Source organism: Aotus nancymaae, unplaced genomic scaffold (assembly GCF_030222135.1).
Source record: "Aotus nancymaae isolate 86718 unplaced genomic scaffold, 86718_ANA_hifiasm-v0.15.2.pri h1tg000011l, whole genome shotgun sequence".
Taxonomy (NCBI): Eukaryota; Metazoa; Chordata; class Mammalia; order Primates; family Aotidae; genus Aotus; species Aotus nancymaae.
In genome coordinates this window covers 41,682,920-41,710,481 of record NW_026988422.1, presented here as the reverse complement: position 1 = coordinate 41,710,481, position 27,562 = coordinate 41,682,920, and the positions used below count along the sequence as shown (strand labels likewise).

Genomic DNA, 27,562 nt, shown 5'->3' with positions numbered 1-27,562 from the left:
ACATGCTAATCTTCTGCTAGAACGTTTTTTCTCTGGACAGTTGTCTATCCCCCACACTTAATTCAGATTTCCATTCAAATATCATCCCCTCAGAGAGGCTTTTCCTGATCACCTATTTAAGTGAGCTACCCGCACACCCTTATCTGCTGTATATATCGAAGTAGCTCTCACTACTACACATTATAGTACATGCCCATTTGCTTACCATCACGCTCCCCCATTAGAATGTAAAAAATCCAGGAAGGAAAGGACTTCCTCTGTTTTGTCTATTACTATGTCTCCATCACCTAGAACAATGCCTTGCCCCTGGTAGATGCTCCATAAATCCTTGTTGAATGATTGATGAATATGCATTCTTATTTTCTTAGGCAGTAATATTTTATGACAAAGTGAAGTTACTAGACTGAGAATAAATATATTTACAAGTTTTTGGTTTATAATGCAGAATTGCTTTTCAGAAAGGTCACACTGATTTATACTCCCACCCGGTAGGTAGGAGAGTTGCCCATCTCTCCACTTGCAGCCCTGACTCCAGAAAGCAGCATGCTGTGTGTTTGGTGCCTTGCCCAGAGCAGGCACACACTGAACCTTTTTTGTTTGTTTGTTTGAGACAGAGTCTTGGTCTGTCGCCCAGGCTGGAGTACAGTGGCGTGATCTCGGCTCACTGCAACCTCTGCCTCTCAGGTTCAAGTGATTCTCCTGCCGCAGCCTCCCAAGTAGCTGGGACTACAGGCTCCTGCCACCATGGCTGGCTAATTTTTGTAGTTTTAGCAGAGACGGGGTTTCATCATGTTGGCCACTCTGGTCTCGAATTCCTGACCTCGTGGTCTGCCCACTTTGGCCTCCCAGAGTGCTGGAATTACAGATGTGAGCCACTGCACCTGGGCTACACTGAACCTTTATTAAATCAAAGTTGATTCTTTTTCTGCCTGGTTCTTTTTCATTTTCCTTCCTTTTCTCCATGAGTGTTTTAGAGGAGGGTTGAAACATTTCCCATAAACAACAATAAGTGCCTATTGTGTGTCAAACTCTGAGCCTGGTGCTCAAGATACAAATGTGAAGAGAAGCGATCTTAGGGCCCCCAGATCTTGTCTGTTTCCAGCTTCTCTGTCCCTTGCTCCTGGGGCCCTTCATTTTGAAATACAGATGCTAACGTTGGCAGTTCTTCTAGAAATTCATGTTTTCCCTCCCTCCTTCCCACTCTCCCTCCCTCCCTTCTTTCCTTCCTTCCTCCCTCCCTGCCTCCCTTCTTTCCTTCCTTCCTTCTTCCCTCCCTCCCTCCCTCCTTTCCTTCCCTCCTTCCTTCCTATGGGAAGAGATGGCCAGGGGCAGACTTGTGTTACTTATAGTTAAATGATTACAAGCTTGCTTTGCTTTTTGTACACTGAGATTTGTGCCACGGATCATATCCAAGCTATGGTGCAGTAAAATAAAAGCAGAGATTAAGCGGTAACAGGAGGCCTACGGTGAAGACCATCTGAGAGCGCCCTAAAACCAGGGAACACTGCGGTGTGGTTGCAGAGCAGAAAAAACTGCTTTGGTCCCACAACTCCTCCCAACAGAGAATTTGTGTGAGGATCTCGTAAAGGGAGTTTATGCAAAAGACTCTGGGAAGTAATGCAACCTCTGCTCACAAAACTCAGGAGGGTCTTTGCAGATGGGAGCTGGTAAGGCCAGAAGGCCTTACAGGGCAGAGACCCCGGAATGCCACAGGCTCTGCCTATGTTCTCAGAATATGGAGCAATTCCGATTGCTCTGGGTCCACAATGCTTGGGAGATAAAAGCCCCTTAATACATTGTGTGTGGTCAGACCTTATGGCGCCTATCCACTGCACCTCTCTTGCCACAACACCTGGATAGAAAATGGGTGGTAAAGTCTCAGTGCCCTTAGTTAGCATTTCTTAGGAGAACCACCGTTTGCTATTGAGTGCTGCAAACACATGCTCTTCCTCCAGCCAACTTCCTCCTCAACCCTCCACCCCACAGCCTGCAAGATTAACAAGATAATGCACCCAATAAAAGTGCATGAAGCCCAGAGCTCAAGGCCAACTCAGATCACCCCGCAAAAGTGCGAGAGTACGTTGGACCCCTGAACCTATGCTGTAAAATTCTGTTCTTGTGTTTTTGTCTTTATGTCTTTTCTCACTCCCTCGTCACTGCCGGGACACGGAGCACCCACCTACAGGGTTGGGCTGGTTCCCAACACTTCCTTCCTTCCCTCTTTCCTTCCTTTCTTTCTGTTTGAGATAGGGTCTCCCTCAGTTGCCAGGGCTGGAGTGCAGGGTCATGGTCAGGGAAGCAGTCCTCCCACCTCGGCCTTCTAAAGCGCTGGGATCACAGGCCTGATCCAGTGTGTCCAGCCTAGCAGTTTATGTTTTCTAATCATCTCATGATTTCCTAGAGAGGAACTTGGTGCAGAAAATAACAGTTTTCCAGAGAGGAGCAAGAGTCAACTAAAAATATATATTAAAAATAAATAAAGAGAGTAACAGTTTTTATTTCTTTTTGTTTTGTTTTGTCTTGTTGAGACCGAGTTGCTTGTTGCATCCGCCATGTATTGAGAATAGATCGAAATCATGATACAGATGATGCTGGAATTGTAAATGTGCCTTCGTAATCACCTTTGTACTTCCTAGCAGTTATAGTTAAGAAAGTGGACTTCGGAGTCAGACTGCCTGGATATTGGCCCCATGAGCTAGTTTGTGACCTGGAGCTAATATTTAACCTCTCTGTACCTTGGTTTCCCCATCTGCAAAATGAGGAGGATGGTAGTCTGTCCTTGATAGCATTGTTGTGAGGCTTGATCCACGTCAGCACTTGGCACAGTGCCGGGCCCAGAGTGAGCGCTCACTGTGAGTTGGTTCTTGCTGTTTTCATCATTAGTCTGTCTTCCTTACACTGCAAGCTTGAAAGTCAAGTGTAAATCACCCCCAGCTTGTGTCCAAGGTTGCCCTCCACCTGGACCTCTGCTTTACTGACTCCATGCCTGACAGATCAGTGCTGAGTCACCTAACAGCACACCAGTGATTCTCGATTGAGGCAGAGGTCAGGGTAGGAAGGCAGTGGAGGATCAAGTAGAAAAAAATTGAGGATCACCAGAGTTCACTGTTTAGTTCACATCCACAAATGAATGGAGTTGATCATCATGGAAAGGAGGTGTTTGAGCATGGTGGGACACAGAGCTGACTAAGATATCACTTCCAACTTCTGACAGCTCACACAGTTATATACTCAGTGAATGCTGAGGTACAATGAATGAGATTCGGTAAAAGTATATGCGAAAATGCTGTAGGAATAAAGAGGAAGACATAATTTATATGACTGTCAGGATCAGGGAAGGCCTGAAGTGTTTTTTATGCAAGATCTTGAAGGGAGAAAAGAATACACTGCAGCAGTTGGAAAGGATCTTCATGGTCATTTACTGTCTTATTTTATAGACTGGAAAATGTAGGTTCAGAGAAGTTACGAAATTTGTCCACGACCATCCAGTGAGTGCGCATCAGCCTGAGACTTGACCCCCAGTCAATATCCTTTGCACTCTTGTGCAGCCCACATGTGTCTTTCTGGGGATCTCACTTGATCCTCCAGGCTGAGACCACAGGAGTGAACCACCATGTCTGGCTAATTTTTAGAAAAATATTTTGTAGACATGGGGTCTCCCATTGTTTCCCAGGCTGGTCTTGAACTCTGGGCTCAAGCAGTCCTCCTGCCTCGGCCTCCCAAAGTGCTGGGATGACAGCCTGTCTTTCTCTTCTGTCTGTAGCAGACTTACCTTTCATTTGAAGCCCTTTGAAGGATGTATAGCTCATTCATCTTGGCAGGTGTTACTTGGGGAAGCTAGGTGCTTGAAAATGAATTTTGATTCTTTTTCAAGACTCAAAGTTTAAGTCTATTTATCAAGAAAACTACCTTAATGTTGACGTTTTCAGGGAGGGGGTTATATTATAGCATATAAATTACTGTAAGGAATAGGCTATTTTATCTGTAAGCTGGCTATTATTTTGGTACCACCAGCTGTATATTTCTATTATACACTAGAAGGTGGTGCATCAATATTGTTGCTTACAAATTTAAGAAGACTTGGTTTTGAGGACAGAGGACAGACAAGGGCTTGAAGGAGCAACAGGGCTATGCAGATGTGGAGTGCCTAGCATGACAGGGACTGGGCATGGCCTAGGGTTTGCTGAGATGTCGCAGGAGGTGAATCTGAGAAATGTGTTTGGGCCGCTAGGCCCTAGGGTGGTTAGACCTGATTCTGTGGGCATCTAGTCCACTGTCTCCAAAGGGGCTCTTTCCCAGAGCCTCTTATCTCTAGGCCAGACGCTGAACCCCTGAAGTTGGGTACTAAGCCTGTTTTGTTTTGTTTTTTTAATTTTTTGAGACAGAGTCTTACTTTATCTCCCTGGCTGGAGTGCAGTGGTGCAATCTCGGCTCACTGCCATCTCCACCACCCACATTCAAGCAATTCTCCTGCCTTAGCCTCCCAAGTAGCTGGGTCTACAGGCGCACGCCACCATACCCAGCTAATATTTATATTTTTTTAGTAGAGATGGTGTTTTACCATGTTGGCCAGGCTGATCTCAAACTCCTGAACTCAGGTGATCTGCCTGCCTCAGCCTCCCAAAGTGCTGGGATTACAGTTGTGAGTCACCGTGCCTGGCCTTTTAAAAAATGTTTTGTATATAGTACCACATATTTATTTATTTATTTATTATGGTTTTTTAAAGGCAAGTTCTCCCTATATTGCCCAGGCTGGTCTCAAACTCCTTGGCTCAAGGGATCCTCCCACCTCAGCCTCCAAAAGTGTGAGTCACTGCGCCCGGCCTATTTATTTTAAGTTCTTTTTTCCAAGCCTGGTTTCACTTGATAGTTGTTCTTCACCAAAGGCCTGACCAGCTCTGGGTGGATCTAGCAGCAGGCCTCGAAGTCCTCTCGGTATCTCCAAGTCCCCTCAGTATCACCAAGTCCCTTCAAGTATCACCAAGTCCCCTCAGTATCACCTTTCACCAAAGCTGTCTGGCTGAAGCTCTGGATTTTTGAAGTTACTTAGCTGCCTGTTAAGTCAAAAGAAATGATTCATTTGTGTTTGTAAGCTGTAAGCTATTCATTAGCATTCAAGATAATACCTCACATTTATATGACACCAAAGTGCTTTCACATAAATTATCTCATTTGATGTGATCTTCAAAACAAGTCTGTGAGGTAGGCAAGGACTATTAGCACCAATTTATAGATGTGGAAACAAAGACTCCAAGACTTTAAGTTATTCACCCAGCATAAGCTGGCTGGTAACTGCAGAGCCCCTACCCACACCTGAATTTTCCTTTTTTTTTTTGGAAAGAGAGTCTCATTGTGTCGCCCAGGCTGGAGTGGAGTGCAGCAGCATGATCTCGGCTCACTGCAACCTCTGCCTCCTGGGTTCAAGCGATTCTTGTGCCTCAGCCTCCCAAGTAGCTAGGATTACAGGCATGTGCCACCACGCCTGGCTGATTTTTGTATTTTTAGTAGAGGCAGGGTTTCACTATATTGGCCAGACTGATCTCAAACTCCTGACCTCAAATGATCCACCCACCTCAACCTTCCAAAGTGCTGGTATTACAGGCGTGAGCCACCGTGCCCGGCCCACACCTGAATTTTCTACTCCTGTTTTAGAGCTTTTTCCATGACCCACACTTCAGGAGCAATTAGAGCAACAGGAGAGGGTCTGTGGGCCCCAGAGAGCCTCGCAACCCCATCTGTGACACAGAGATTTTGCCTGCCTGGGACTTGGGTAAACCCAGCAGGTAATAAGCTGCTCTGAGCAACTTGAGGAATTTATGTTAAGATTTGTGTTAAAACTACCATAGCACAGTTTCCGTTTCAGTTGTTAGTGGCTTTCAAAATATCTTCCATTTGCATAGTGCTTTCCCTATTTTTGCTGTTCCTGAGTATTGTTATTTAGTTATTTTTACTAAATCAACTATTTTATTTTACTAGTGCAAATTTATTTATAAAGGAAACAATGCATTAAGGGAAGAAAGAAACGAATGAGATGTAGGAAGTACCAGGGCCCAGAGGGAAGTTCTGCCCCCTGGGAAAGGGCAGAGACTGGGCAGAGAAAGTGGCGCTGGGGCTAGAGACCCATGCCTCCAGGGGTGAAGAGTGACAGCAGGTGGTAGGGAGAGGTATCTTGCATATCTGGGCAGTGGGAATCTACAACCTGAGAGAAGATAGGAAAGGCTTTTGGGGTCTGAGCCTAATATAGGGGTGCTTAGGATAAGGGTAAGAGGGAGGAGGTGGGGCTAGAGAGCAGGGCGGCATCTGAGGAGGAAAAAGAGGGCGATATACTGGGCTTCAGGTGGGCTGGTTTGGGGAAGTGGATCGAGGAGAGCAGGACAGGAGGGAGTACTGTGGGGAAGTGAAGGAAGGGGGACCCGGGAGATGAGAGCCAGGGGGATGGGAGGAGCTAAAGAGTGACCTCAGGATGGACTGAGAAACCAGAGCCCAAAGTGGGCACAGGGGCCATCATCTGGGGAGAAGCAGGCCAGGCTCAGTGTGTGGCCCCAGGTGTTCCAGGTGGCACAGGTCCCTGTCCTGAGACGGAACCATAAGCCGTGGTTGTCAGCCTGAGAGGGATGTCAATGTGAGGCCTGGGCTCTCTGTTATTATCTTGGTACTACCAGCAGGCCCATGTTTTGGGAGCATTGAGCTGAGGGGACTGCCTGGGGTTGGCCAGCTCTCTGCTTGTGCCAAGCCTTGGGAGCAGCCCATAGGTTCTATAGTGCCCAAGCGTTTGGGGATTTCTCTGTAGTGCTGTCCCAACAGGGGCCACAGGCTGTAAGGAATGAAAGGATCAATCTTTCAGGCAGAGGGGACCTCTCTTTATTTTTTACATTTTTTTTCCTTACTCTCACACGGTGACAATGTAATATGGGGATTTTTATTTATTTAGAGAGATGGCTCTCACTCTGTTGCCCAGGCTGGAATGCAGTGGCATGATGACAGCTCACTGCAGCTTCGAACTCCTGGACTCAAATAATCCTTCCCAGCCTCCCAAGTAGCTGGTACTACAGGTGCATGCCCCTGCGCCCGGCTCATTTTTAAGTTTTTTGTAGAGGTGGGGTTCGCTTTGTTGACTGTACTGGTCTTGAACTCCTGGCTTCAAGTGATCCTCTTGCTTTGGCTTCTTAAAATGTAGCATCAGCCACCATGTCTAGCCAGGGGGGACTTTTAGACAGGTGCCCAGAGCTCTGTGATTTGCTTCCTGCCTGTAACATCAGGCAGTCTCATACCTCTGGGGTTCCTGCTAGCGAGGGGATGAGGAGGGATCTGCCTCTCTGGGCTTGGGGGAGACATGGCTGCCCCAACTGTTATCACTCACTGTCCCTGTGAGTGGAACTGGGCCTGGCAGTGGGTTTCCAGTTGATTCACCTGGGATGGTTTGTCCATTCAGTGCTCGAGGTCACATGGAGCTGCCTCCCTCTGTGTCCTCCTTATCTGAGTCTAACCAATCAGTCTGGCCCTCGTTACTTGTACCATTTACTTACCTGGCTCCAAGTTTTATTATAAGAAAGGACAGCAGCCTTTTAAAAAATAATGATCCTTCTTTGTAGGGCACCTTTCTTTTAAGTTAATGATGGTTATTTTCTGTTTATTGGATCCCTTAGCACTTTGCTTTTTTGGGTGAGTCAGGAGTTCCTTCCCCCCTTAAGAGGTGAAACTGGAGGCATGTGGATGTCAGAGGCCCTGCTGCATGCCTGCGGCAAAGCCCAGTGGAGGTGGCCCGAGACCAATCCCCCTCCCCTGCTGTGGGTTCAGGTTGCTGAAAGTGGTAGAACCGGTTATGGAGCTTCCGGGAAAGGGCTGGGTGGCTGCCAATTTATTATTCATTGTCTGAATGTGGGCTGTTGGGGGATGATACTTAGTTCCCACCGTGGTTATCTGGCAGTCTGCTTTAGTAATTCCTTCCCTTTCCCAGACTTGGTTTTTAAAGAGGAGCTGTTAGCAGGGAGGAGGAGAAATTGTGAAATAGTGGTCAAATCTCCTGGGATCCAGATGGCACCTACTTCCTTCTGCTCATCAGTGGGCCTGAAGTAATTGACATAGTTGAGATTTCTGATTATGTTTTGGTTGAAAACAAATGAATGAATGCTGATTCATGCAACAGATATTTATTGTGTGCCTGCTGAGGGCCAGGTGCTATTCATTGATCTGGACCCTGGGGAGAAGCAGAACTCCCTCCCCACTAAGTATATCCACTTTATTTGTAAGGGGAATCCCCATACCTTCCTATACCCTTATGCTCTTTTAAGGTACAGTCATAACCAGCTTATCTGTTTCTCCAGCAGATGAGCAGCACTTCTGGAGAAATGCTGGCATCTGCCAGTCTAGTAGAGGCCAACTAAGGAAGTAATAGAAAAACCATTAAAAGAGTAGAATTTAAAATTCTCATCACCTAGGGAAGCAAATGAAAGGCCTGACACTGCTCTCCGTAGAAAATGTTGTACTGTTCAGTAGTTTATATTCTGGAAGATGATCCTGAGACATCAAAGACCAGTATCCTAGGATGGAAAAAGGGTGGTAGACAGTGAAGTTTTTAGAAAGACATCAGGGGAAAGACTGAGTTTCTGCAAATTGGAGTTTGAGGTACTCATGGAGCTTACATTTATCTGAGATCTTCATCATTCTGGGGCTGGGCCTGGGAAAGAGCTTGTCCTCTGAAAAGCCAGGGTCTGGATAGGGAACTTTGGGTTGGAAACCTTTGAACTGGCACCTGGATGCTTTGTGAAGTCTCAGAAATGCAAGTGTTTCTAAGTGCTAGGGAGCCCAGGGGATTTAGGGAAACCTATAGGTAAAGAAGGAAAGCTGCCAGTGTTGCAGGTAATCCAGGAGCCTTCCGCACCTTGCTGTGGCTGCTTCAGCTCTGCCTAAGTGATCCCAGCACCTGCAGATGCAGTTTCTTTTTTTAGAGATGGGGTCTTATTATGTTGCCCAGGGTGGTCTCAAACTCCTGGGCTCAAGCGATCATCCCGCCTCAGTCTCCCAAAATAGCGAGATTACAGGCGTGAGCCACCAGGCCTGGCCCAGACTTAGTTTCTGGAGGAGCTTCCACCTGGGATTCCTGGGTTTCAGTAGTCGTATTTATCCTACATCATGAGGAGTAAGATTTTAGAGGATGGCCCCTCTATTTCTGAAAGTTCCTCTCCTTCCCAACTTTATGATAGTTAAAAAAATATTGTTGCACATTTTCACACTGAATCTAGCCTTTTGAGCTATTCATAAGGTAGGATTATTTAATAATAAATAATACTGAGACTGAAAGCTTTTTCAAAGGCCTACTTTAGGAGAGTTGGGTTTACATGGTGAGAAATTCTTCAGGCAGCAGTCAACTCCAGGAGGGCTGGACAAAGCTGGGAATCTAGTTTGTAGCACAGAGCACCAAATTCTAGGCCAACCGGTTCAAAGTCAAAACTGGTCTTCCAGGCTAAAACCAAGGGATGGGCCCTGCCCAGGGCAGGTTTAGCAGCTAAACATAGTAATAACTAGTTAATCAAGACAGATGTACTTGACCAACATTCTTAGGCCAGCTGAGTTTTGATTCAGGGCCACTCTGGAAGATCTCAGGCTACCTACCCATCCCTTCTACCCCTTGAATGAGTGTAGTTGAGAGACCCTGGGAGTTAACCAAGGATTTAACTTTAGGTCTGCCCCCCAGCGGACTCGAAACCAGCCCTGTCCACCTAGAGAATTCAAATGGGGGGCCGGGCGCGGTGGCTCACACCTGTAATCCCAGCACTTTGGGAGGCCGAGGCGGGTGGCTCACGAGGTCAAAAGATTGAGACCATCCTGGTCAACATGGTGAAACCCCATCTCTACTAAAAATACAAAAGTTAGCCGGCCATGATGGCGCGCGCCTGTAGTCCCAGCTACTCGGGAGGCTGAGGCAGGAGAATTGCTTGAACCCAGGAGGCGGAGGTTGTGGTGAGCCGAGATGGAGCCATTGCACTCCAGCCTGGGTAACAAGAGTGAAACTCCGTCTCAAAAAAAAAAAAAAGAGAGAATTCAAATGGAGTTGACCTGCTCCACTGTGGACCAGGGTCCATTCCTGAATTCCTGCCCATTGGCATCCTGCTGGCCTGGTGTCACAGTTTACCCTCTTCCAGAAGTAGAGGAGAGAAAGGTTTGGGAACTTGTATGAAGTACCTAGTTTTTGTCAGGTGCTTACATGGATCATTTTCTATTTTTTTTTTTGAGACGGAGTTTCGCTCGTTACCCAGGCTGGAGTGCAATGGTGCGATCTCGGCTCACCGCAACCTCCGCCTCCTGGGTTCAAGCGATTCTCCTGCCTCAGCCTCCCGAGTAGCTGGGACTACAGGCATGCGCCACCATGCCCAGCTAATTTTTTTATATTTTTTGTAGAGACGGGGTTTCACCTTGTTGACCAGGATGGTCTCGATCTCTTGACCTCGTGATCCACCCGCCTCGGCCTCCCAAAGTGCTGGGATTATAGGCGTGAGCCACCCCACCAGGTGGATCATTTTCTTTAATCCTTGCAGCAGCCGTGTTTGTAGGGGTTATTCTTCTCACTTTGATGTTGAAGCACCTAAGGCTGTGTGAGCTTCAGTAATTTGCCTAAGGTTATGCTAATAGCATGTAGCATATTCCGGATTTGAAAATAAATCTGTCAGACTCTGGAACTTGCCCCCTTTTGGTGAACCATGCTGCCTCCTAGCTTAGAACTGTGGAAAGAAGCTAAACAATTTTGTGTTTGTTTCTTACCAGTTTTTTTCTTGTATCACTTGAAAAGTAATACAAGTTTATTATAGAAAGTAAATAGCAGCTATAACCCTTTCTTTCAGCTGTTTATAAGATAGGATTATTTAATAATAAACAATACTGAGACCAGAAATTTTTTTCAGGGATATCCCTTTTCTTTAAGAGATTTTTTTTTTTTTTTTGAAGTCCCAAAGTCCTGGGATTACAGCCACCATGCACGGCCCAGAGGTATTTTTATACTTTGTATTACTATCTGGTGGGGATGAAAGTCCTAGCCTCCCTGTTTGGCCTTCTCTGACATCACTCTGGCAGAGGTTTGGGGTGGCAAGAGTGGAATGGAAGTCTGTGCTCTCCACCTGGCCTTTGATGGCATGGGTGGGGTGGAGATCACTGTTTTTTCTGTGGTATTTGGCTGGACTAGAATAGTTTTTGTCTAATGTTTGTATGGCTTTTCATTGAATGGATTTTCGGTATCATAATTAACCCTTCCGTATCATGATTAACCCTATGTCACAGTTTCCTCATTTGTAAAATGAGGAGGATAATAATTTCTACCTCGTAGGGGTTTTACGAGTTAAATAAGTTAATATATGTAAAGCACTTCAAACAGAGCTTGCTGTATGGTAAGCAGTGTATAAATACTAGCTGCTGTTTTTGTTGTTGTTTTGGAATTTAAATGATTTCCTGACTTTTCTCCATTATGACTAATGATATAAATGAATAGCAGTGTTTATAAATATTGTATGAATTTCTAAGTATTTCTTTAGAATAAACTCTTAAAGGGCCTTGCTGTCAAAGGTTCTGCTTTTCAAAGCTTCCTGATACACACCACCACACTGTGTTCCAGAATCCTCATGTCAGTCTACACATTCACCAGCACCACTAACATGCCATTTTATTTTATTTTATTTTGTTTTAGAGATAGAGTTTCACTTTGTTGCCCAGGCTGGAGTGCAATTTTAGCTCGATCTTGGGTCACCACAATCTCCGCCTCCCAGGTTCAAATGATTCTCCTGCTTCAGCCTCCCTAGTAGCTGGGAGTACAGGCATGTGCCACCATGCCCGGCTAATTTTTTTTTTTTTTTTTGAGTCAGAGTCTCGCTTTGTCACCAGTACTGGAATGCGGTGGCGTGATCTCCGCTCACCACAAGCTCCACCTCCTAGGTTCAAGCAATTCTTCTGCCTCAGCCTCCTGAGTAGCTTGGACTACAGGCATCCTCCACCACGCCTGGCTAATTTTTGTATTTTAAGTAAAGACGGGGCTTCACCATGTTGGCCAGACTGGTCTCGAACTCGTGACTTTGTGATCTGCTCGCCTCGGCCTCCCAAAACGCTGGGATTACAGGTGCGAGCCACCGCACCTGGCCCCCTAATTTTGCATTTTTAGTAGAGACGGGGCTTCTCCATGTTGGTTAGGTTCTCTAGGTTGCTCTGGAACTCCCGACCTCAGGTTATCTGCCTGCCTCAGCCTCCCAAAGAGCTGGGATTACAGGCATGAGCCATCGCACTCGGCCTTAACATGCCAGCTTTTTAGTTGTTGACTGGCAGGTGAAAAATGGCTTTTAATTTTTGGGTTTAAGGCTGACCATTTTTCATGTTATTAACCATTTATATTCATTTGTGACTTCTCTTTCCATGTTCCTTCTCTATTTTCTCTTTTTGTTTGTTTTTTTCTTAGGACTCTGTACGAGTTCTTTTTTTTTTTTTTTTTTTTTTTTTTGAGACGGAGTTTCGCTCTTGTTACCCAGGCTGGAGTGCAATGGCGCGATCTCGGCTCACCGCAACCTCCGCCTCCTGGGTTCAGGCAATTCTCCTGCCTCAGCCTCCTGAGTAGCTGGGATTACAGGCACGCGCCACCATGCCCAGCTAATTTTTTGTGTTTTTTTAGTAGAGACGGGGTTTCACCATGTTGACTAGGATGGTCTCGATCTCTTGACCTCGTGATCCACCCGCCTCGGCCTCCCAAAGTGCTGGGATTACAGGCTTGAGCCACCGCGCCCGGCCACGAGTTCTTTATTAGTTAAGACTGTGTTGTCTGTTGTATTTCATGCAGATACTTCCCTCAGTTTTCATGTACCTTGTCTGTTAATTTTTTCTATGATTTTATTTAATTATTATTATTTTTTGAGACAGAATCTTGCTCTGTCACCCAGGCTGGAGTGCAGTAGCTCGATATCGGCTCAATGCAACCTCTGTCTCCCGGGTTCAAGCTATTCTCCTGCCTGATCCTTCCATGTACCTGGAACTATAGGCATGCGCCACCACGCCCAGCTAATTTTTGTGTTTTTAGTAGAGACAGGGTTTCACCGTGTTGGGCAGGCTGCTCTCGAACTCCTGACCTCAGGGGATCTGCCCACCTCGGCCTCCCAGAGTGCTGGGATTGCAGGTGTGAGCCATCGCGCCAGTCCTGTCTGTCATATTTGGCTTTGAGAAATTTGAAAAGTTTTCATTGTTAAATCCACTCATATTGTGTGGGTGTGTGCTCACACATGTGCACATGTGTGTGATTTCTTCCCTTTCATGTTCAGGAATTTCTTCTGGGAAAGGCTGAAAGCAGTTTAATAGTCCTATTACTTTCTTTTCTTTTCATTTTCTAAGTTTTTTTTTTTTTTTTTTTTTTTTTTTTGAGACGGAGTTTCGCTCGTTACCCAGGCTGGAGTGCAATGGCGCGATCTCGGCTCACCGCAACCTCTGCCTCCTGGGTTCAGGCAATTCTCCTGCCTCAGCCTCCTGAGTAGCTGGGATTACAGGCACGCGCCACCATGCCCAGCTAATTTTTTGTATTTTTAGTAGAGACTGGGTTTCACCATGTTGACCAGGATGGTCTCGATCTCTTGACCTCGTGATCCACCCGCCTCGGCCTCCCAAAGTGCTGGGATTACAGGCGTGAGCCACTGCGCCCAGCAGTTTTTTTTTTTTTTAATTAGTATTTTGGCTGGGCGAAGTGGCTCATGCCTGTAATCCCAGCATTTTGGGAGGCTAAGGTGGGCGGATAACTAGGTCAGGAGTTCGAGACCAGCCTGACCAACATGGTGAAACCCTGTCTCTATTAAATATGCAAAAAAAAAAAAAAAAAAAATAGCTGGGCATGGTGGCATGCACCTGTAATCCCAGCTACTCCGGAGACTGAGGCAGGGGAATTGCTTAAACCAGGGAGGCAGAGGTTACAGTGAGCCAAGATCATGCCACTGCACTCCAGCCTGGCTGACAGAGCGAGACTCCATCTCAAAAAATTTTAAAAAAAATTAATATTTTGCTCTATCTGGAATTATTATTATCATTTTTTTTTTTTTGAGACAGAGTATCACTCTGCTGCTCAGGCTGGAATACAGTGGTATAATCATAGCTCACTGCAGCCTTGAACTCCTGGGTTCAAGAGATCCTTTGCCTCAGCTTCCTGAGCAGCTGGGATAACAGATGTGCACCACCATGTCCAGCTCATTTAAAATATTTTTTTGTAGAGAGACATCTCACTATTTTGCCCAGGCTGATCTTAAACTCCTGGGCTCAAGTGATCCTCCCATCTCAGCTTTCCAAGGTGCTGGGATTATAGGTGTGAACCACTGTACCCAGCCCGGAAATTATTTTGGTATGTGATTTAAGATGAAGATATAATTTTTTTCACTTAGTGTAATATATTTTAATAGTATCTTTTGCTGCATACTTAAATGCTTTCTGCACTTTGTTTTTTGGCCTCCCCTATGTTCCATTTATCTTGCTTGCTGCTTTTGTGCTTTATGATACATTCTCTCTTTTTTGGTGGGGAACAGAGTCTTGCTGTGTCTCCCAGGCTAGAGTGCAGTGGCTCAAACATGGCTCACTGCAGCCTCAATTCCCACCGGGCTCAAGCAGTCCTCTGACTTCACCCTCTCAAGTAGTTGGGACTACAGGTGTGCACTACCATACCTGGTGAATTTTTAAATTTTTTTTAGAGACGAGGTCTGCCTATGTTGCCTAGGCTGGTCTCAAACTCCTGGACTCAAGTGATCCTCCCACCTCGGCTTCCCAAAGTATTAGGATTACAGGTGTGAGCCACCATATGTGGCCTGTGATATGCTTTCATAGCAGTCAGAAAGCATTGAGGTACAAGTTCTTTGGGCTTGGAGACACCCCATGAGCCTCCTTATTCATCCATCCTGGTTTATTACGATTGAATTCAGAAAGCTCTCCCCATCTGGCCTGCTCAGAATGAGCACCTTGGAGCTTTCCCTTCCAATTGTTCCATTCCATTTTTGAATCACATGTAAACTTCTGTATATTTTCAGTATCACACCCAAGTTCACTTTATCATTTTAAAATCTTTGTTTTCTCCTCTTTCTGGGCCCAGCCTGTATTTCTTTGCCTGTATGTATACGACTCTCATTCCTGAGCATTTCTTCATCCCAGGTCTGTGCATCAAAATCTGTTTCTATGAAATTGTTTTTTCCCTACAGTTTTCTGTTACTTATTTTTATTATTTATTATTATTTTTTTTATTTTTTATTTTTTTGAGACGGAGTTTCGCTCTTGTTACCCAGGCTGGAGTACAATGGTGCGATCTTGGCTCACTGCAACCTCCGCCTCCTGGGTTCAAGCAATTCTCCTGCCTCAGCCTCCTGAGTACCTGGGACTACAGGTGTGCGCCACTATGCCCAGCTAATTTTTGTATTTTCAGTAGAGACAGGGTTTCACCATGTTGGCCAGGATGGTCTCGATCTCTTGACCTCGTGATCCACCCGCCTCAGCCTCCCAAAGTGCTGGGATTATAGGCGTGAGCCACCGTGCCTGGCCTATTTTTATTTTTTAAGATAGCTTCTTGTTCTGTCTCCCAGGCTGGAGTGCACTGGTAAGATCATAGCTCACTGCAGCTTCAAACTCCTGGGCTCAAGTGATCCTCCCACTTCAGCTTCTTGAGTTGCATGCCACTAAACAGAGCTAATTTTTAAATTGTTTTTGGAGATGGAGTCTCACTATGTTGCCCAGGTTGGCCTTCTCTGGGCTCAAGCAGTCCTCCCGCCTTAGCCTCCCAAACTGCTGGACTACAGCAGGAGTGTGCCACTGCACCTATGACATTTTTTGGTTGAAGTTTTTTTTGTTTCTTGTTTTTTTTTGGGGGGGGATGGAGTCTTGCTCTGTCACCCAGGCTGGAGTGCAGTGATGTGATCTCGGCTCCTGCAACCTCCACCTTCCGGGTTCAAGCAGTTCTCCTGCCTCAGCCTCCAGAGTAGCTGGGACTACAGGTGCCTGTCACCACACCAGCTAATTTTTTTGTATTTTTAGTAGAGACAGGGTGTCACCGTCTTGGCCAGGCTGGTCTTGAACTCCTGACTTTGTGATCTACCCGCCTTGGCCTCCCAAAGTGCTGGAATTACAGATGTGAGCCACCACGCCTGGCCAAAGTTTTTTAATTAATCAAATGTTCTTTGACAGAAAAAGCTTATTGCAAACATGTCTGTTTTCATGTTCCTTTTTGTTCTTAGTACCTTTTCCTGATTAAAGCAGAACTTTTCTGTTTCTCCTCTAAGTTGATCTGGAGAAGAGTCTAGACTTCACCCTCTCAAGTAGTTGAACCAAACAGCTTGGGTTGCCCTGGCAGGTGAAGGGTGGTGCTGGCTGTGGCCCAGCAGGTGGCAGCACACCCCTGAGGTCCTGGGCCCGGTGGCTGCCTCTTGCAGGTAGGAGCTGCCCAGTGCTCACCTGGTGGAGGCTGGCTGCTTATCTCTGAGTCTAGACTTCTCCAGATCAACTTAGAGGAGAAATAGCAAAGTTTTAAAGGTCCTTTTTTTTTTTAAACCCCCTGTTTTAAAGGCCATTTCAGGCTCTCTGCCTGGAGAACTACTCACCTTAGACCCAGCTCAGATAGTGCCTCCTCCAGGAAACCTTCAGAGCTAAATTAGTTGCCACCTTCTCTGTGTTCCCATTTTTGTGGACCACTCTTAGGCATCTCACACATGTAATTGGAACTGATAGTTTTCCCTGGCATCCTCTTTGCTAAACAGTATTCTTCTTCAGAGCCAGAGAACGTGCCTGTTTGTCCCCTGTGTTCCCAGTCTCCCATCAGCACCTGCATATCCTAGATCCCTATCAGTGAACACACAAGGCGGGTCAGTGCATGCTGCACCAAGGGGCTCTTGGAGAGCTCTGTATGGACCTCACTTCTCTCCCTGCTAATATCTAGCCAGTATATGAGACTGGCAGTTGTTTCCTAAACGACCTTGAAATACAGAATGTTCAGCTCCTTATACTTTTTTTTTTTTTTCGAGACAGAGTCTCACCGTGTCACTCAGGCTGGAGTGCAGTGGTGCAATCTCAATTCACTACAACCTCCACCTTCCAGGATCAAGCAGTTCTTCTGCCTCAGCCTCCCAAGTAGCTGGCATTACAGGCACGTGCCACAATGCCTGGCTGATTTTTTATATTTTTAGTAGAGACAGGGTTTCACCGTGTTAGCCAGGATGGTCTCTATCTTCTGATCTCGTGATCCCAGCCTCCCAAAGTGCTGGGATTACAGCAGTGAGCCATCGCACCCAGCCTTTTTTTTTTTTTTAATTCTTTTTTTTTGAGATGGAGTCTTGCTCTGTCACCCAGGCTGGAGTGCAGTGGCATGATCTTGGCTCACTGCAACCTCCACCTCCCTGGTTCAGGCAGTTCCCCTGCTCACCCTCCCAAGTAGCTGGGATTACAGGTGGGTGCCACCATGCTGGCTAATTTTTTTGCATTTTTAGTAGAGACAGGGTTTCGCCATGTTGGTCAGGCTGGTCTTGAACTCCTGATCTTGTGATCCGCCAGCCTCGGCCTCCCAAAGTGCTGGGATTACAGGTGTGAGCCACCATGCCTGGCCTCAGCTCCTTACACTTTTAAAAGGTGGTTTGGAAACTGAGGCGCATGCCAGGCCGTGAGGGAGTGGGGGTCTAGGACACATCAAGTTGGTTAGGGCAATTCTGTTTTGTTGTAAATGTTGGGAGTGTGAGAGGCTGGAGGGGTGAGGGGTAGGATGGGGTTCACCCAGGTGAGGAGAGAACCTTGTTATAGTTGTAACTAGTTGCATCAAATCTGATGAAACTCTTATAGACACTTAACTTTTTTTTTTTCCAATCAGCTTCTTCAAGTTCCTTATTAAAGGAACACCTTCTGGAAGGAGACTTGACAAGGAAGCAAATTAATATGTAGATTAATTTATCATTATTACATAATTTTCAGTCTGAATAATTTTATTTCCTATTACAGTGAAAAACCAAATTCCAATATAGAACATTTGGAATAAATTATGAAACACAAAAAAATATTTATCATTCCCTTAGAATAAAATTCAGAAAGCATTCTCTAAAAAAAAAGGAAAGAAAATGAAGGAAGTGCCAGTGCCGGACACCCCTTCTGTCTTGCTTTCTTACTGCTCCTTCTTATTCACGCTCACTTCTACTGCCCCTCTCAGATTTACGAAAAGAAAGATAGAAACCACTTTATTTTATTGTTATTTATTTATTTATTTTTTCGAGACAGAGTCTCGCTTTGTCGCCCAGGCTAGAGTGCAGTGACGCGATCTCAACTCACTGCAGCCTCCACCTCCCAGGTTCAAGTGATTCTTCTACCTCAGCCTCTCAAGTAGCTGGGATTACAAGCGTGCAACACCACACCCAGCTAGTTTTTATATTTTTAGTAGATACAGCGTTTCACCATGTTGGCCAGGCTGGTTTCAAACTCCTGACCTCAAGGGATCCACCCATCTCAGCTTCCCAAAGTGCTGGGATTACAGGTGTGAGCCACCACGCCCAGCCTAAACCACTTTAAGAGAGCCCTATGATACAAAAGAAAACGTCTTCCACAAAATCCCCCTGCATCCCTAGGGCAAGCCTACAAATCCTCATCCTGAGGAAGTTCATCTTGAAGGTAGTGTTGCAAAGTGATGCCATAGACACTGGGAGATGGACCGCCTCCCTCTCCGTTCCTCTCACCATCCCAGGGACAGGGTGGAGATGGGATCAGAGAGGAGGCACCCAGAGGCCAGGAACAAACACCCAGCAGCCTCCTGTTAGTGTGTTGGGGTGTTTATCTATGTGGGAATGAACCTTGATGTCAGAGGGCTGGGGAAATCAAGAAAGAACATCTTTATAGTGTTTTTGGTATCGTTTACTTATTGGAAAAAAAGCAAACAAAGGGCCTTAAAATATAAACAACGTTCAGTAAAAGAATGAGGCTGGGGTACAATAAAGGAGGCAAAGAGCACAAGAGAAAAGACGAATGATAAGGGAGCTAAAAAGTAAAGATGACATTGCAACGATGACACTGTCTATAAAGCTAGCACCTCCTTCCCCTTAGTATTGTTCCTTTTCATAGTGAAAACAGAGCTAGGGAGGGAGGGTTAGAGGGGGAGGTGAGCAGGCAGGGCAGGTGTGCTTCGGTGGGTGATTGGGAAGGCGGGCGGCACGTCTCCACCCTTGCTGCCCAGCGCTTGTCCTGGGTGGTTCCTGCTGCCTCCAGCTCAGTCAGGAGAACCGAACAGCTTGGGTTGCCCTGGCAGGTGAAGGGTGGTGCTGGCTGTGGCCCAGCAGGTGGCAGCACACCCCTAGGTCCTGGGCCCGGTGGCTGCCTCTTGCAGGTAGGAGTTGCCCAGCAAGTGCTCACTTGGTGGAAGCCAGCTGCTTACCTCTGAAAGTCCTTCTTTAGCACACTTGAGCATAGAAGCATTTCTTGCTTCCATCTTGGCAGCTTGGAAAGCCAACCTGCTCAGCTCTTCCTCCAGGAGGTTTGAGCAGCAGGTAACACACACTGAGCAGAAGGGAGGAGGAAAAGGCCTTGGAAACAGAGGGTGGCTTCTGAGGTTGTGTACTCTGTCTTCACTTACAACCGCTTTTAGGTAACACACAAAAGAGAATCTTGGTAGCTGTGTTTAGTTTTACTCATGTGAGAAATATTTTACTCATGTAAAAAATATTGTTTCTTTCTATTTATTTAAGATACAGGGTCTTGCTCTGTCACCCAGGCTGGAGTGCAGTGGCATCATCATACCTCACTGCAGCCTCAAAATCCTTGGCTCAGCTGATCCTCCCACCTCAGCCTCTGTAGTAGCTGGGACTGCAGGCATGCACCACTGTGCCCAGCTAATTTTTTATTTTAATTAATTAATTATTTTTTTTGACACAAGGTCTCACTCTGTCACCTAGGCTCAAGTGCAGTGGCGTGAACATGCTCACGGCAGCTTCAACCTCCTGGGCTCCAATGATCCTCCCACCTCAGCTTCCTGATAGGGGGATAAATGCACATGCTACCACACCCGGCTCATGTTTAAAATTTTTTTTGTAGAGATGAGGTCTTGCCATGTTGCCCAGGCTGGGCTGGAACTTCTGGGTTCAAGGGATCCTCCTAACTCAGCCCCCTGAATTGCTGGGACTGTGGGCATGCACCACCACAGTTGACTAATTTTTTTTTTTTTTTGAGATGGAGTCTTGCTCTGTTGCCCAGGCTGGAGTGCAGTGGCGCCATCTCAGCTCACTGCCACCTCCACTTCCCAGGTTCAAGTGATTCTCCTGCCTCAGCCTCCCAAGCAGCTAGGATTACAGGCATGTGCCACCACACCTGGCTAATTTTTTGTATTGTTAGTAGAGACGGGGTTTCACCATTGTTAGCCAGGATGGTCTCAATCTCCTGACCTCATGATCAGCCCGCCTCAGCATCCCAAAATGCTGGGATTACAGGCATGAGCCATCACACCCAGCTAATTTTTTATTTTTTGGCAGTAATGAGGATTTACTATATTGCTCAGACTGGTCTTACACTTCTGAGCTTAAGCAATACTCCCACCTCAGCTTCCCAAAGTGCTGAGTTTACAGGTGTGAGCCACTGCACCCAAGCTGTTTGTTTTAAACTCAAAAGTTTATAGTAAGATTGTGTCAGAACATGGATACCTCTATTATAATCTTTTATTTTTTAAATTTTTAAAAATAAGCATAGCAAATTCCAGAACAAACTTTTTTATTTATTTTCTTTTTTCTTTTTTTTTTAGTCAGAACTAGAACCTAAAGAACAAACTTTTTTAAAAATTTTATTTTTTATTCTATTTTTGAGACAGGGTCTCCCTTTGTCACTTAGGCTGGAGTGCAGTGGCCCAGTCTCGGCTCACTGCAACCTCTGCCTCTAGGGCTCAAGTGATTCTCCTGCTTCAGCCTCCCGAGTAGCTGGCACTATAGGTGCATGCCACCATGCCCAGTGAATTTTTGTATTTTTAGTAGAGACACTGTTTTGCCATGTTGTCCAAGCTGGTCTCAAACTCCTGGCCTCAAGTGATCTGCCTACCTTGGCCTCCCAAATTGCTGGGGTTATAGGCACCAGCCACCATGTCTGGCCAAAACGTAATCTTTTTTTTTTTTTTAAGATGGAGTCTCACTCTGTCACCCAGGCTGGAGTGTAGTGGCACAATTTTGGCTCATTGCACCTCTGCCTCTGGGTTCAAGCAATTCTTCTGCCTCAGCCTCACAGGTAGCTGGGATTACGGGCAAATGCGCCACCACACCCAGCTAATTTTCGTATTTTTAGTAGAGATGGGGTTTCGCCCTATTGGCCAAGATGGTCTTAAACTCCTGACCTCAAGTGATCTGCCTGCCTCTCAGCCTCCCAAAGTGGTATGATTACAGGTGTGAGCCACCACGCCTGGCCTCAGTCATAATCTTTTATTTTATTTTGTTTGAGACACAGTTTCACTCTGCTGCCCAGGCCTTAGTGCACTGGTGTGATCTCAGCTCACTGCAACCTCCGCCTCCCGGGTTCAAGTGATTCTCCTGCCTCAGCCTCCAAGTTTCTGGGATTACAGGCACCTGCCACTATGCCTGGCTAAATGTTGTATTTTTGTTAGAGACAGGCTTTCACCGTGTTAGTCAGGCTGGTCTCAAACTCCTGACCTCAGGTGATCCTACCACCTCGGCCTCCCAAAGTGCTGGGATTACAAGCATGAGCCACTGCACTCAGCTAATGATAATCCTTTAAATGAGTCTCCCTGTTGACGGGGATCTTGTTTAGCTGGTATCAACAGTTCCGTAGTGAGCATCCTTATATATTTATTTTGCCATACTTCTATAGGTCCAGATTACTAGGACTGGGTCAAAGGGAAATAACATTTTAAATTTTGATGGCTGAATCTTCCTCCAGATAGGTCACCCTAATTTATAGGCCCACTGAAAATGTGTAGAGTACCTGTCTGTGCATGGCTGTAGAGAAAGCAGGGTACTGTGCTCCTGCCTGTTCCAGGAGCCCCTGAATATCTGCAGTGGTGAGACTGAGCGCTTAGAAGGAAGTGGGCCCAGCTCCTGTGCTGGGCGATAGTGGCTTGCTCCCTCCATGGCCTTGGCCTCCTCCATTGCCAGTCTCCCTGGTGGCAATGAAGTGGGCGCCAGCAGCTTGTCTTTTGGGTGTGCGTGGGATATCCCTCACCCTTTTAGCAAGGTTTTCCTGTTTGTCTGTGGGATGAGAGTGAACAACCATGTCTTCTGTCTGACTCTTCCAGGTGAAGAAGGCATATAGGCAGAAGGCCCTCTCCTGCCACCCAGACAAAAATCCAGATAATCCCAGAGCAGGTGAGACTCTTCTAAGGGCGTGGGGAGAGGCCCACTCACCCACGCATTGTGTTTCCTGCTAGAGCTCCACATGTGAGTGCTTTGAGGGGTAGGCACACACAGCCTGGCTCCAGACAGTGGAACCCACGGCTTCCCTTCATGTCAGGGGTGTCTGGTCAGTTGCTGATGTGCTCACACCTCCTTGTTGGTCTGTCGTGTGCTGATCTCAACTTTTCTGCCATCCTGTGGCTTCTTTGAAGTTTTTTTTTTGTTTTTTTTTTGAGGGAGCACACCATCACAAAGTGTTAACTTTTTTTTCTTCTCTCTCTCTTTTTGATCCTTATGTTTAGCTGAACTCTTCCACCAGCTTTCTCAGGCCTTGGAGGTGCTGACTGATGCTGCAGCCAGAGTAAGCACAGCCTCCTTCATCTGAATCATCCCCCATGCTTAGAGACCACTGCTGCCCCTCAGCCTCGGTCCTCTGCCCTTTGCCATGTGGCACAGTCCTTGCTGTCTAAGCCCAGGAGACCCAGTCACCAGGCTGCCACTCTGATGGTTCTTGGGCTAGGGGCCAAGTAGATTGCTGGGGCTCTTGTCTTTATTCTCTGGCTGACCCTCTGCCCTGTGTCCCTTTGTCCTGCCAGGCTGCCTATGACAAGGTCAGGAAAGCCAAGAAGCAGGCAGCAGAGAGGACCCAGAAACTTGATGAGAAAAGGAAGAAAGTGAAGCTTGGTAGGTGACACATAGTGCCGGGTGGCCTGTGGTTTCCTGTGGGCATTTTCACTCATCTCCCTCACCTGGAGCTTTATTCCCAGTAGCTCACCTCAAAGCCTTCTGGCTCAGGATCTGGGCAAAACGCTGTTCTTAGAGGTTGGTTCCTAAAGACACTCTTAGGAAATTATTCCTAAACAATAATAAGGTTTAATATTAGCTAAGCATTGTGACAAATGCTTTATCAATCCTTTAATTATCATAACTGTACAGGGAAATGTGGGTACTGAACCCTTTTTAAAAACATTTTTTTTTGAGATAGGGTCTCACCTTGTCGCCTAGGCTGGAGTATGGTGCGATCTTGGCTTACTGCAACCTCCACCCCCTGGATTCAAGCGATTCTCGTGCCTCAGCCTCCCAAGTAGTGGGACTACAGGCATGTACCACCATGCCTAGCTAATTTTGTTCAGTTTTTATAGAGATGGAGTTTCACCATGTTGGCCAGGCTGGTCTTAAACTCCTGGCCTCAAACTATCCACCTCAGCCTCCCAAAGTGCTGGTATTATAGGCGTGAGCCGCCACACCTGGCCTCTGAAGCCATTTTTTATAGGCAAAGGAGCTAAGGCACCAAAAGTTTAAGAGCTTGCTGGAGGTGGAATTTAAACTGACCCAGTGTGAGTAAAATTGGTGTTTGTGTTCACCATGTCCGGCTGAATCTTTTTTTTTTTTAAGAGAGATGAGGTTTTGTACTGTATGTACCCAGGCGAGGGTGGTATCGTCATAGCTCACTGCAGCCTCAAACTCCTGGGCTCAAGCCGTCCTCCTGCCTCAGTCTCCTGAGTAGCTAGGACTACAGGTGCGAGCCACTGTGCCTGGCTGGGTCTTTTCATTTGTACTAACCCCAATTCCTACCCAGAGTTTCACTTTGAGAAGCTCCCTCAGAAGGATTCAAAGAGGTCTAGGCTTTCTCTTCTCTAATAGCTTTATTGAGGTATTCTTTATATATCATAACATCAACCCATTTCGACTCTACACTTCAATGATTTCTAGTAAATTTACCAAATGATGTAACTCTGACTGTAAATCAAATTGAGAACATTTTCATCAACACAATAAGATTGGTCCAAGCATTTTTTTTCTCACTTAAAAAAAAAAATCACTGGTTATAGCAACATGGTGTAAGCACTCTTTTTTTTTTTTGAGTGTAGTCTTGCTCTTGTTGCCCAGGCTAGAGTGCAGTGGTGCGATCTTGGCTCACTTCAACCTCTGCCTCCTGGGTTCAAGCCATTCTCCTACCTCAGTCTTCTAAGTAGCTGGGACTATAGGTGTGTGTCACCACGCCTGGCTAATTTTTGTATTTTTAGTAGAGTTGAGGTTTCACCATGTTGTCCAGACTGGTCTCAAACTCCTGATCTCAAGTGATCCACTCCCCTCGGCTTCCCAAAGTGCTGGGATTACAGGCGTCAGCCACCGCGCCTGGCCTAGTCCAAGCATTCTTTACTCAATTTTTCTCCTTTTCCTCTTGCCCTTCGACATCCGTATATTTTAATGTGTGCCTATAACATCCCAATATCCATTTCTCTATTAAAATAAAAGAAAGTGCTGGGAGACTCCATCTCAAAAAAAAAAAAAAAAAAAGAGAAAGCCGGGCGTGGTGGCTCACGCCTGTAATCCCAGCACTTTGGGAGGCCGAGATGGGTGGATCACGAGGTCAAGAGATTGAGACCATCCTGGTCAACATGGTGAAACCCCGTCTCTACTAAAAAAAATACAAAAAATTAGCTGGGCATGGTGGTGCGTGCTTGTAATCCCAGCTACTCAGGAGGCTGAGGCAGGAGAATTGCCTGAACCTAGGAGGCGGAGGTTGCGCTGAGCCGAGATTGCACCATTGCACTCCAGCCTGGATAACAAGAGCGAAACTCGGTCTCAAAAAAAAAAAAAAAAAATAGAGAGAGAAAAGGAGATTCTAAGTAAGTGAGGTACGCAAACTTCCCTGGCCTAAGAGAAGGGTTTCTCACAGCAGCTGGCCTGGCGCATGGCTGCAAGCAGGTTTCCCTTGGAACGTAACGCCCTCATACAATCTGAGACGCAGGGTGATGCCCTAACCCTCCACTCATCCCATGGAGCCTCTGTAGCCAGGTCCACAGTGAGGCTTGGTAAATGTGAGTTGAGCTGAGAGGTAAAGGAGACAGCGAGAACTTGAGCTCAGTGTATGAATAGAATCAAAGCCAAAGCAAGACCAGAGGTCAAGTTGTGGTGCCAAAACCACAGGAGTCGAGCCCAGCAGCTCCGCCCATTGGCACCCTTGACACATGGCCCTGGGCTGCTGACATAAGCACCACCCACGCCCTGTTCACTAGAGAGAACCAGCTTGGTCAGTGTGAACCTTTTTAACTCTTCCAGACCCTGGCCACTCTACTGGAGCCCATACTTCTGTGCTATGATTTTTCTCAATGGAAATTAACTCGGGGGCGTGGCCATGGAGGGAGGGGGCAGAGTTACTGTATGGTCTCGTCCTGATTGAGACTTTGGGGAGACAGCCAGAGCTGGGGTGTGCCAAGGCCACATGGAAACTTAACAGATCAGCAATTTGGTCATTCAACCCTTGTGCCTAGATCTGGAGGCCCGGGAACGGCAGGCCCAGGCCCAGGAGAGTGAGGAGGAGGAGGAGAGCCGGAGCACCAGGACACTAGAGCAAGAGGTGAGCCCCCAGGCACACTGGCTAGAGGGCCACCTGCAGGAGGAGGAGGAGGGGGAGGATGGACCTGGGTGGTCGCCATGGCTGGGGTGGGTGTGTTCTTTCCTTCCCCCTTCTGTGGGAGCTGGGTGATTTGTCCCACCCACAGGTTGCTGAGCCCTAGCTTGCAGGTGGAAGCTCCCAGGGACTTTCTACAAGGTGAGCCAGCCTGGAATTGGACTTGCACAGAATTGTCACCCCCACCCCGTGCTCTGCAGATCGAACGCCTGAGAGAAGAGGGTTCCCGGCAGCTGGAGGAACAGCAGAGGCTGATCCGGGAGCAAATACGCCAGGACCATGACCAGAGGTTGAGAGGTGCAGGTCCATCACCCCGCCTGTCTCCCCTCCAAGGCAGCTCCAGATTGCTTAGAGCGGCCATGCTGGCTGCTCAGTGGAGCCGCTGTGGAGGCTTCCACCTGCTGGAACCCTGGGGTCACCCCATGGCACCCTACTCTGACACCCGCCACTTACCCTTTCTTCCTTCCAGTTCTCTGGGGCCTGTTTGCTCTTTACTCTGCCTGAGATCTCCTGGCCACATCTGTCTTAGTCCCAAGCAGAGGTGGCTGTTTCGGGCCAGATCACCACAGGGAGGGGCCCTGGGACACTTCGTTTCCGTAGACCCTCATGGTTTGTCTCTCTGCCTTCTGCCCCCAGAAGGTGTTCCTTGCTCTCCATTCAAAGAGTGCTAACAGGTGGCCTTCGGGAGGCAGCTGGGTAGACGACCCCTGGGGTGGCAGCTTTTCTGGGGATGGGCATCTACTTTCCCCACCAGGCCCTCACTAGAGCTGGGCAGATGTTGCCCTTGGTCAGGAGTGACCCTTTGCAGACTCTCGTGGCTCTGGGCTGCATCTCCTTGAGAATCTCTTACTCCCTCATATTCTATTTTTCTTCTTTTCCTAATATTTCTAGGAAAGACAGAAAATACTGAAGGCCAAGGAACCCCCAAACTAAAGGTGAGCCTGGACACGATCTGGGGGCCACCTCACACTCATACCGCCTCCTCTCAGCAGGAATAGATACTTCCTCTGGCTTGAGGGTTTCTGGTGGGGCCGCTGGATCTGCATGGAGGTGGCACCATTACACCTCCCTTCATGCTCCAGCTGCCTGGAGACCAGAGCTTGCCATGAAAGGCTGCTCTTAGCCCGGATCACAGGGCAGAGCATTCCCCAGAAGCCCTCTCAGGAGAGGGTGTTCCTGGATGGGAAGCATTCCTGGGATGAGCAAGCCATCCTGTCCACAAGTTCCCAAGGGGAAAACGTTTCTGGTGGTGCTCCCAAGATTGCAGGAGCCTTGGTGACTCGGAGGGTGGGAGGATGTCTGCTCAGACTCTCAGGCTCAGTCCTGGGGTCAGGTACTGTTCAGCCAAGGGTCACTGTTTCATGAGGCTGTCTTTTCAGCTAAAATGGAAGTGCAAGAAGGAGGATGAGTCAAAAGGTGGCTACTCCAAAGACGTCCTTCTACGGCTTTTGCAAAAGGTCTGCCCTGCTGATGTTCACGCTTTCCTTTCATCTCAGTCCACATCTCAGCCCATACCCTACGTCTCTACTCTCAATGCCTAAACTTCCCTTAATATATCTACCTGCTTTTTTTTTTTTTTTTTTTTTTCTGTTTCATAGACCATGGGACGACCCAGGCTATGGCCCTTCTCTCACTTGTGTGGCCATATGCCCCCTTCCAGCCCGCTGTCCGTTGCTACCTCGGTCTAGCCCTTACCTTTAGCAGCAAAGAGCTTGGCTGAGTGGGTTGGGAGGCAGGAGGTGGGTATCTGGCATGAGAGTCCCGTCCTCTTTACCACCTTCAACCAGCAAGGACTCTGTGCAATGAAATATGCCAGTCT

General features: G+C 47.1%; 1 protein-coding gene across 1 annotated transcript in view; it reads left to right on the top strand.

Moving 5' to 3' along the window:
• The window catches only part of DNAJC17 (DnaJ heat shock protein family (Hsp40) member C17), a 46,219-nt gene that overhangs the window by 11,534 nt on the left and 7,123 nt on the right, over positions 1–27,562 (top strand). Inside the window, exons 2-8 of the mRNA XM_012462479.2 lie at positions 22,229–22,298; positions 22,628–22,686; positions 22,922–23,009; positions 25,604–25,689; positions 25,944–26,040; positions 26,635–26,678; positions 27,123–27,200. Of these exons, the coding sequence (XP_012317902.1) occupies positions 22,229–22,298; positions 22,628–22,686; positions 22,922–23,009; positions 25,604–25,689; positions 25,944–26,040; positions 26,635–26,678; positions 27,123–27,200 (522 nt within the window). The remainder of the gene's footprint in view (positions 1–22,228; positions 22,299–22,627; positions 22,687–22,921; positions 23,010–25,603; positions 25,690–25,943; positions 26,041–26,634; positions 26,679–27,122; positions 27,201–27,562) is intronic.